The sequence below is a fragment of the Wolffia australiana genome, chromosome 6 (assembly GCF_029677425.1).
Source record: "Wolffia australiana isolate 7733 chromosome 6, ASM2967742v1".
Lineage (NCBI taxonomy): Eukaryota > Viridiplantae > Streptophyta > Magnoliopsida > Alismatales > Araceae > Wolffia > Wolffia australiana.
This window is the reverse complement of record NC_135840.1, coordinates 8,274,610-8,285,601: the sequence shown is the minus strand read 5'-3', so window position 1 is coordinate 8,285,601 and position 10,992 is coordinate 8,274,610. Positions and strand designations below refer to the sequence as shown.

General features: G+C 35.7%; 1 protein-coding gene across 1 annotated transcript; it reads right to left on the bottom strand.

Annotated features, from left to right (window-relative positions):
- Window positions 1-3,875: 3,875 nt before the first annotated feature.
- On the bottom strand, window positions 3,876-7,186 carry AMK2 (adenosine monophosphate kinase). Its single transcript, XM_078576986.1, has 7 exons — window positions 6,882-7,186; window positions 6,678-6,776; window positions 6,333-6,461; window positions 6,130-6,264; window positions 4,858-5,004; window positions 4,664-4,738; window positions 3,876-4,253 (listed from the first exon to the last, which is right to left on the bottom strand). The coding sequence occupies exons 1-7, from the start codon at window positions 7,095-7,097 to the stop codon at window positions 4,134-4,136; spliced, it is 921 nt and encodes a 306-aa protein (XP_078433112.1). The 5' UTR covers window positions 7,098-7,186; the 3' UTR covers window positions 3,876-4,133.
- Between the last annotated feature and the right edge of the window lie 3,806 nt (window positions 7,187-10,992).

Genomic DNA, 10,992 nt, shown 5'->3' with positions numbered 1-10,992 from the left:
GACGACTTAGGGTATGGTCAACTGTCAAACCCTAATCGGTCATACGAGTTAGTACTGATGCATTCAGAACTCATCGAAGAACACTTCTCCGATATTTCACTACCTTGGCCAAGGACTTCATCGCATCGTCTTCCTTGAGTTATCACCTCTTATACCGAGGGTAGACGATCCCATCTTGACCACTCAATCGTCTTCATGATCTTCTTAATGTACCATAGTCAAAGTACAATTGCTTGTCAACAAGATGTCACTGGTGTTTCATGTCTAAGGACCACTTGGACAACCGTGACGTGAATCAACCTGATTGACAGTTTGGTATAATACCATTCAGGGATTCGTACGGATCAACTCAATGAACTCTTTCCACTAAAGAGTACCCACTATCTATCCTTCGTGTCTCCACACTAATGGCTATGGGACCAGCCATACTCTCATATGAGTGAGGCTAGATAATATTATTCTATCCATATACTTTGATGTCCTTCTCGCGTATCCTTCGAACATGAATGTTTAGAATGCACGCTTAAAGACCAGTGATCTCCGTATTATGATCTCATCACAATTCACTAAGTCCGATCATGTACTCATAGACTTTGTTACAAGCATCACATGTGCACTATAATAAATATGTTCTACCAATGAACATTGAACGAAATGTGGAATGTGTGATTGACTTGTCGGCTACATATATTTCCATCAGATGAGTCTCGAGCTTTATCAAGGATTGGGACATATAATCATTGCAAAATGTTTTCATTATCATATTACAATTATTGACTCTGTAATGGCTAATCATTTTATTGATATTATTTACAGAGATCAAGAATGTAAAGATTACCTTTCAGATCTGCTAGTCGCTTATGCAAGTCTATAACACATGATCTATTATTCATTGAAATGGCTGTATTATTATCAACGAGACAACGAGGTGGAGGACTGGGCTTGTTGCTAAGGAGAAGAACATGGTGGCAAGCCTAGTGAATTGAGGAAGGGAGGACGGCTTCAACTCCTCTCTAACAGCCTTCCAATCTACTATGATGGATACAAAATGTGCTATTCTTCTTCACATACAACTGAGGCATCTGGCTTTTAGAACTCTTAGTTATATGTTTCATGCTCTTCAATCAATGTAAAAGGATCTAAAATATGTTGGTGAAACTTGTCAAATGGCCAAGGATTCTCATTGTAGATGTATTGTCATGTACCAACGAAAACTCCAGCTTTTTGATCCAATTCATAGTGATATTTGGGGTCCGTCTCAGAAAACTATGAGTGTATGAAACAGATGGTTTATCACATTGATTGCTGACTGTACTCATATCACTTGGGTGTATTTAATGACAAGGGACACTATCAATGATTGATGTCAAAACTCTTGTAACTATCTCACATGTGACCATATATTGCATTTGCCGTTGGATTAGTAAATCAATTCATGCAAGATACCCGAGAAGCTCACGAATCTGATGTGTATCAAATACTCTATTATTTGAAGGGAACACCTGTTTACGAGATACTAATATGTTTATTTACGATATTAATGTCAAAATTAGGAATTTAACATAAAATCGAGAAAAACTGTACGTCAATCTAAAAATAAAATAAATTATTTTAGGCACCGCTAACATATGTTTATGATAATTTGATTTTAAATAAAGACAGCAATACAATAAATTATTTTCAAATTAAAACATTATTTTTATTATTATTCCTATTTGTACTCAATAATAATTTTTCATAAACCCTTATACTTTAGTTATATCTTCTGACATCTAATAAAATGTTTTCGTGTGACACTCAAGGAATATATACCACTCTCACATCACAATAACATGTTATTGGTTTGATAGAATAATTGATTATATTTAACATATGTTCGTTCATCATTGATCAATTTAACAGAATCCATAGGTTGGCTTATTGGCGTGTGGGGTACCAAGCATTACCTTATGTTCTATAATGTAAAAATCATTTCATGGAACCTTATGTTCTATAATTTGTTATGTGATCGGCTATACCCATCACATGAATGAGACCAGATAGTTTTATTCTATCTCAATTTTTCAATTTCCTTCCCAATTATCATATGAACAAGAATATGTGCTTTAAATATAAGTCATCACTGTATTATGGTATCATCGTAATTTACTAATCGTTACATATATCCTTGAACTCTATTAAAAACATCACACATATACATTGTATGAATAAATATCTATCAATGAATATTGATATGCGATTGGGTTTAAGACCATATTTACTTTAATCAAATTTCCAATTGATTAATCATATCAAAAGTTTGATATGATAGAGAATATATAATCAATATTTTAGATATTAGATACCACAAACATGATTGAGATCGATCCCACTTGATCAGATTGACTTTTTATATCATCTGGCCACTCAACTGTAACTACCATTGATGACCAAGTTTTATCGTTATCGTTTGACACTTTCCAATGTGAATATCTCAGAGAATATATTACTAAGATTTTGGTTCAAAGAATAGTAGATTCTTTATTGATCACTCTGATGATCCATGACCACTATAAATATGAGTTATCCCATTACTCGACATGTGGCTGTCGATAGTCTGTTAAGGCAGGCATTCTTTACAAGTTTATCATTGAGAAGTACTTACACCTACATGTGTGATGTGTGATGGGTCATTGATATGATAAATATGATTAATGTCAACTCAAAGTTGAAATATATTTTAAATCATTTTATTATCCTTAATTTTATTTAAATTATTATTTCTTAAATTAAAATACAGTCCTTGTAAAATATTGTCCCACCTGAAGATTAATTTACCAAGTCCTTGTAAATTTTACACAAAATTGCTCAGCTTCAATACACTATATTATGTAAGTTTTGTGTTGTGGAAAAAGGATCACCTATATATTATTAAATTGAACCAAAATCCTTGAGAACAGACTCCGAGTTATCTTTTGGAGTACATTTGATTTTGGCCCAAAAAATGTGTGAAAAAAGTATGCTATGTTGGTCCTGACCTGGTCAACACACCGTGTGTAAGGGCCATTATCGCCTTTCCTTGGTTAGAAAGAGCATACTGACTGTACAAAGGGAGGCATTATGGTTCATCTCCATTGTGGCTTACCAATCAAGATATTCCTATGGCGGGTGTGTCTCCTCTTGCCAGAGCCAAAACATCAGTACAAGCGGCGATCCAAGGGTCCATCTATCTCTGCTATCATGACATCAATACAACTGGTCATCTATCTCTGCTATCATGACATCTTCTTGTGAACATCTGACCTATCACATTCAACTTTTAGATTGTTTGGATCACACTATAAAGTCTTCACCCACACTTGGGGATTAAGTACATATACCAGCAAAGCATGGTTTCATTTTCTAGAAGGCTTGTGAAAGCTTTCCTTTTATCAAATTATATTTCTTTTGGGAAAAAGGAAGTGACTCATGAATTTGATGTTTAATTTTCAATCACTGCTAAAAGCTAGCTATGAGCTAATTAAAACTCTATCAATTTATATAGCATCACTTCCAGGTGCCATGATACGAGAATCTCCAAAAGAAATTTACTGATGACGATGATCGGATCAACCCAGCCCAGACCAATCAGGATATCGATCAAGACCGAACAGTTGGATTAATAAAAAAGAGCAAACTTAATGCTGTCTTGGTCTCAAATTTCATGATCCCTCTATCAGTCAGTCCGATCATCATCATTGCCTGTCAAACAATCAAAATTTTCAATTAAAAGTCAAAACATAGGACTGTACTTACCAAAACAATCCTATGTTTTAAAGCAGCTATGGTAACAAGGGGAGTCTCTACTCTGGAATTCAAGTGAAAATCAACCGAGGAACATCAGAACTTCTCAAGAGTAATCAACAACGATAGGACTTCTCTTCTCAAATTCAAGTATCACATAACATCTGGGTTTACAAATCACCCTTCTGGTGGACGCTTAGAATTATCCGAGGTATGAGGAAATTTCTCCAGGAAATTCAATAATGGGGAATTTCCTTTTTCCAAATTTACACAGCAAGAGACAAAAAACACAGAAATCAATGAACAGAAAACAAAATGCCCACTCCAGAGTACAAATTTTGATAATATCGAGTGTGTTGCTGAGGGCTGACTCAGGGGGCGACGCTGGCAGCCACTGATGATGAACTTTTCTGGGATTTTTTGTTAAGAATCTGAACCAGCGCTGCATCAATCTCCGAAAATACTTCATCTTTTGGTGCATTTCCGTTCACCTGGCTCACAGAAAAAACCCAATTCACCATCGCAGTTGTTTTTCCTTATTTTAAGTTCATTTGTAGGAACCAAATTTTTATGATTGAAAATTCGCGAAGCACAAAATGCTTCTTTTCTTGGCGAATTAAATAAACCCAGGTCAGGTTGTTCCCATCTTAAAACATGAACTTGAAATTTTGCCTCTTTACAGTTTAATTTAGAGGAACTTTTTTTTTTGAGAACATAAAACATGATCAAGGAGAAGAAAAAGCCAGCATGAATCAGAAAATATTTCCTATCTAGGCAAATTAACTTAACCCGCATCAACTATGCAGCTATTGAAAGACCATTTTTCCTTTTTCTTTAAAACCATTTTCTTCACAAAACATGGCAAACAAAAAGAAAACATAGAATATGAATCGACCATGACCTTGAACGTAATCTTCTCATAAACTCCAAGCACAGCTTCCACATTTTGATGATGAGTATTCAACCGCAACTTGACCTTCACAGCATATACAAGCAGGCCGTTCCCATCAAGAGTATAAACTTCCAAGCAGATTAATTCAAGGAATAAATTAAAATCCTTAAGACTGGGAAGAGAGATGAGCAATTTAAGATAACCTTCTCTTCAGTGTCATCAAAGCGCTGAGTAAGCCTGGCAGCAATTTCTTCATTTTCTGGAGGAGAGTACTTCAAGTGGTATATTTTTCCAGTGACAGGGTCCAGCCTCCTTCCCACAACTCTCTCAACAAGGATATCCTCATCCACCTTTGATAAAAATAAGCTCGCTTGAGAAAAATGTCACATAATACGAATTCACGATTAAGAGAGATAAAGATATATGATTTTTGATACTTGAGATACGAAGGAACACGTTATAAGACAAAAATATGCTTGGTAAGTAAATAAATTATCTTCCAACAGTCCAACGGGGTCTGCAAACAACGGTGGAATCGTCATCGTCATTGAGAATTTCATCATCGCAATCATCAACATCACAATCGTGTGTAAAGATGAAAGATTCATCTTAGTCATCCTAGTCATAGAAGAATGATGATGACTATGACAACTCTTCATTGTCATCCTATTGTGGATCAATGACAACTATGATGACATTTTTTTTGGAAAAATGTGACTACAATGATGATGACTCGTCATAATCCTCTCATACTCCCAAGGTATGAAGTTGCCCCCCACCTCATTATATCATCAACACTCGTCGTTGTGAAGTCATCGTCAACATCACCGTCAAGATTGTGTGTGACGATGATGATGATGATGACGAAAGTTTCTTCATGATCATCCTAGTCACAGACGCGTGACGATGATGACCATCATTGTCATCCTGGCACTAATGACAAGGACGATGACGACTAGTGATAGTCCTGATCATCATCCCTAGTTGTAAAGTCTCCTGCCACCTCTATCCCCTCAACAAATGGTGAAAAAATCATCATTGTCACTGTCACAAGCGATAGTGATTTCAGTATCCTCACACCCAGTCTCAAAAGAGAGACGACAATGACAACCACGACGATGATGATGAAGATGATGATGATGACTTCACCATCATCATCGTCATCCTGGTACAGATGAATGACAATGACAATGATGGGTTATCATCCATAGATGTAAGTCGCCCTCAGCCACATCTACCAGGTAGGCAGACAATGATGAAATTGCCATTGTCATCGTCATTACTGGTCTCCGATTAGAGACAACGACGACTCATCACCATCATCATCATCCTGGTCAGAACAAATGACAGGAACAATGATGGCTCATCATGGTCCTCTCATCATCGCCATCAAAGGCGCAGGACACTACAGTTCAACATGAGGCCTTGGAAATGAGAATGCCATGACTAAGTGACAGAATACATCTCATTCTTACATCAAGGAGAATGAAAAGCTCAGGGTTAATGCCAAAACTCTCCAGTGCATGAGCCTGAGAGAGGCTTCTTGGGTACCCATCCAAAAGCCAGCCTTTTTCTTCCGCATCCGGCTGCAATAACCGCTCTTTGACCATCTAAAAACTATGTGAACATTAGTATTTACTTGAAAAAAATGACAGTCTTTCCAAAAACAAATTCATACCTTCACAACGATTTCATCAGGAACTAGCATTCCTTTTTCCATGTACTCTTTTGCTTGCTTCCCATTTTCAGTTCCTGCAGCAACTTCCGCTCGCAGTAAATCTCCAGCGGCGATGTGCACGAGACCATACTGCAAACACAAGAACTTTAATCTGTAATTCAATCTGTTATGGAGAAATTTGTAATTCAATCTGTAATTCAAAACTCCCCATTATCTTATTATAATCTGCACATTCGGCTGGCTAGTCTCATTTCACATTCATAAACTTATGCCCTAATCCATCTGAATTCACCAAAATCAAAACTCCAAAAACATATTATAAATCATAAAAAAAAGAAAGATTACCTTCTCCTTGATCAGCTCGCACTGCGTACCCTTTCCAGACGCGGGAGCCCCGGATATCATAATCTTCAGAGGCTCTAATTTTGCCGCTGCCGCGACAACCTGGCAAAAATTCACCGATAAAACAAGAAACCCAACACAAAAAATTAAATTTTTTCTCATCTAATTCACATTCCAAGACGAAATGAGCAAGAAAATCAAACGAACCGGACGAGGGGGGCCCGAAGAGCGCTTCCAGAGCCCGACAGAGAGACAGCATCTCGAAGTACGTTCTAGGCAGAGGGAGAGCTTAAATTTGGAAGAGGAAGAGGACGATGGGGATGAAACGGGGCCGCCGATGATGGGTTTGTTCGTCGATCGAGAAGGAGAAGGAGAAGAGGTGGGCTTGGCTGATGGGAAAGAGATGCAAGCCAAGCCGGCCATGGATTCAGCCGAAGCTCAGCACTTGTGTGGAGCCCCTTTCCCCATTTCGGACTCTTGAACTCTTCAGCCACCGCCACCATGAACGAAAGAGAGCCAGAGAAAAATCTCTAATTCTACATGGGCCCTACTCATCTACATCCGATAAGGAATTTCGGCCTGCCAACCCATTACAATTTTCTTTTTTTTATGTAAAAACTGTTCCAGATTCTTTGAAGATGTCCACTTTGCACAGAATTTCAGCATGCAAAGTGGTATTAATACATCGTGTGATCTATATTTTTTCTTCATAGGCCCTATTCATCTACATCAAATAAGAAATTTTGGCCACCCAACCCACTAACAGTTTTATTTTTTTTGGTAAAAAGTGTTCTAGATTGTTTGAAGATGTTCACTTTGCACATAAGTTTTGCATGCAAAGTTGTATTAATACATCGTGTGATCTATCTTTTTTCTTCATTGTCCCTACTCATCTATATCCGATGAGGAATTTCGGCCTGCCAACCATTAACATTTTTTAATTTTTTTTGGTAAAAAGTGTTCTTGGTTCTTTGAAGATGTTCACTTTGCGCAGAATTTTTGCATGCAAAGTGGTATTAATACATTGTGTGATCTATCTTTTTTCTTTGTGATCCCTACTCATCTACGTCCTATAAGGGATTTCAGCCTGCCAACCCATTAAAAAAGTTTTTTTTAATCTTTTTTTTGGTAAAAAGTGTTCTAGATTGTTTGAAGGTGTTCACTTTGCACATAAGTTTTGCATGCAAAGTTGTATTAATACGTCGTGTGATCTATCTTTTTTCTTTGTTGTCCCTACTCATCTACGTCCGATAAGGGATTTCGGCCTGCCAACCCATTAAAAAAGGTTTTTTTTAATCTTTTTTTTGGTAAAAAGTGTTCTAGATTGTTTGAAGATGTTCACTTTGCACATAAGTTTTGCATGCAAAGTTGTATTAATACATCGTGTGATCTATCTTTTTTCTTTGTTGTCCCTACTCATCTACATCAGATGAGGAATTTCTGCCTGCCAACCATTAACATTTTTTAATTTTTTTTGGTAAAAAGTGTTCTTGGTTCTTTGAAGATGTTCACTTTGCGCAGAATTTTTGCATGCAAAGTGGTATTAATACACTGTGTGATCTATCTTTTTTCTTTGTTGTCCCTACTCATCTTCGTCCGATAAGGGATTTCGGCCTGCCAACCCATTAAAAAAGGTTTTTTTTAATCTTTTTTTTGGTAAAAAGTGTTCTAGATTGTTTGAAGATGTTCACTTTGCACATAAGTTTTGCATGCAAAGTGGTATTAATACGTCGTGTGCTCTATCTTTTATCTTTGTTGTCCCTACTCATCTACGTCCGATAAGGGATTTCGGCCTGCCAACCCATTAAAAAAGGTTTTTTTTAATCTTTTTTTTGGTAAAAAGTGTCCTAGATTGTTTGAAGATGTTCACTTTGCACATAAGTTTTGCATGCAAAGTTGTATTAATACATCGTGTGCTCTATCTTTTTTCTTTGTTGTCCCTACTCATCTACGTCCGATAAGGGATTTTGGCCTCCCAACCCATTAAAAATTTTTTTTTATAATTTTTTTTGGGTAAAAAGTGTTCTAGATTGTTTGAAGATGTTCACTTTGCACAGAAGTTTTGCATGCATAGTTGTATTAATACATTGTGCGATCTATCTTTTTTCTTTTTTGTCCCTACTCATCTACATCTGATAAGGAATTTCGGCTAGCAAACCCATCAACAGTTTTTATTTTATTTCTTTGTAAAAATTGTTCTTAATTCTTTGAAGATGATCACTTTGCACAGAATTTTTGCATGCAAAGTTGTATTAATACATTGTGTGATTTTTTTTTTCTTTGTTGTCCCTACTCATCTACATCTGATTAGGCATTTCAGCCTGCCAACAATTAACAGTTTTAAATTTTTTTTTGGTAAAAAGTGTTCTTGGTTCTTTGAATATGTTCACTTTGCGCAGAATTTATGCATGTAAAGTGGTATTAATACATGGTGTAATCTATCTTTTTTCTTTGTTGTGCCCACTCATCTACATCCGATAAGGAATTTTGACCTGCTGACCCATTAACGATTTTGTTTTTTTTTGTAAAAACTGTTCTAGGCTCTTTGAAGATGTTCATTTTGGACTGAATTTTACATGCAAAGTAGTACTACTACATCATGTGATCTATCTTTTTTGTTTGTAACCCATACTCATCTCTTCAGGCAAGGAATTTGGGACTTCCAACCCATTAACAATTTTTTAAAACCGTTCTAAATTCCTTGTGGATATTCATTATTTCATTTTGCACAGATTTTTTGCAAAGCGGTTGTAATACAATGTGTGATCTATAATTTTTACTCGTAGGCCATACTCGTCAACAGCTGAAAAGGATTTGCGCCGAGAAACGCAATATAAATTATTTTAAAGGAATTGTTTTATGTTCCTTGAAGTTATTTTATTTTGTCCAGAATTTTTACATGCAAACTGGAATTAATACAATGCGTAAGGTATTGTTTTCCTACATGAACCATACTCATCTACATACGACAAGGAATTCAAATGTGGAAATCCATTAATAATTTATTTTTAAGAAACTGTTCTAGGTTCCTTGAATATATTCATTTCGCCCAGAATTTTTATACGCGAAGTGCAATTAATACATCGTTTGATCTATCTTTTTTTCTTCTTGAGCCAAATAAGGAATTCAACTTTGGAAAACCATTAACATTTTTAAAAACTTATTTGGGTTCCTTAAAGATACTTATTCTGTCCATAATTTTTACATGTGAAGTGGTACTCATACATTAAGTTTTGGTGTCTGACAACCCATTAAAATTTTATTGAAAACCCTTATGGGTCCAGTGAGGATATTCATTCTGCCCAGAAATTTGACATGTGATCTGGTGCATTAACACATCGAGTGATCTCTCTTTTTTCTACGTGAGTCCTATTCATCTACATATAATAATAAATTTTGGTAAAGTAATCAAGTATGATTTTTTCAGAAAATATTATGGGTTCCTTGAAGATATGCATTTTTCCCAGAATTTTCACTTATGAAGTGGCTCAAATACATCACAGCATAGAATGATCCCATCAAAGCACAGTTAACCTTGGAGTTCCCTTTGACTAACCAAGCAGATAACCCACTGACATTTAGCAATAGTTTAGTCCCTTACTATAAACTAAATAATAAGCCAGTACTTATTTTGCATAAATAAAGAGTTATAAATAGTATGTTGAATTATGATATTTTGGCGACAATATGAATACGGGTCTGCCAACCTAGTCTCTGTTTAATCATGCTTAAAACTGAAAAAATATCATACCAGGTATAACTGAAAAAACATCATAAGTGTGTCCCATAACCAAGATCATACACGTTCAGTTGATGAAAGAAATATATCAAATAGTTACAACCCAATTTCGTAAATAATCTTGATAAATACGCTTAAATCCATAACTAAAATGTAATTATCCATAAAAGAGTTTCGCACGAATACAATAGTTTGGTTGAAATGCGAATACTGGTCTGGTAACCTAGTCAGTTTAATTCCTTGGTTCAAACGAAACAAAACCGGCTGTAGTTAAAAAAAATACTAATAGTCATAATTGCGTCCTCACATACCCGACATCGTAAACTTTCAGCATATAAAGACAAGGTTAAACATTTACTACCTTTTAGAAAATAATCTTGAAAAATCAAGTCAACTTCTATCTAAAAAATGCAATCTGATATAAAATAACGCTTTCTTGACATGTGATACTATGGTGGAAAGACAAATAACCAATAATTTAGGGAGGTTATCCTATGGCACTTTAAAGAAATCAATATATTTCTAACAAGCCATCTTTTTTCCGAAATTTATTCCTGTAAAACGAAACTTTGAGGATCG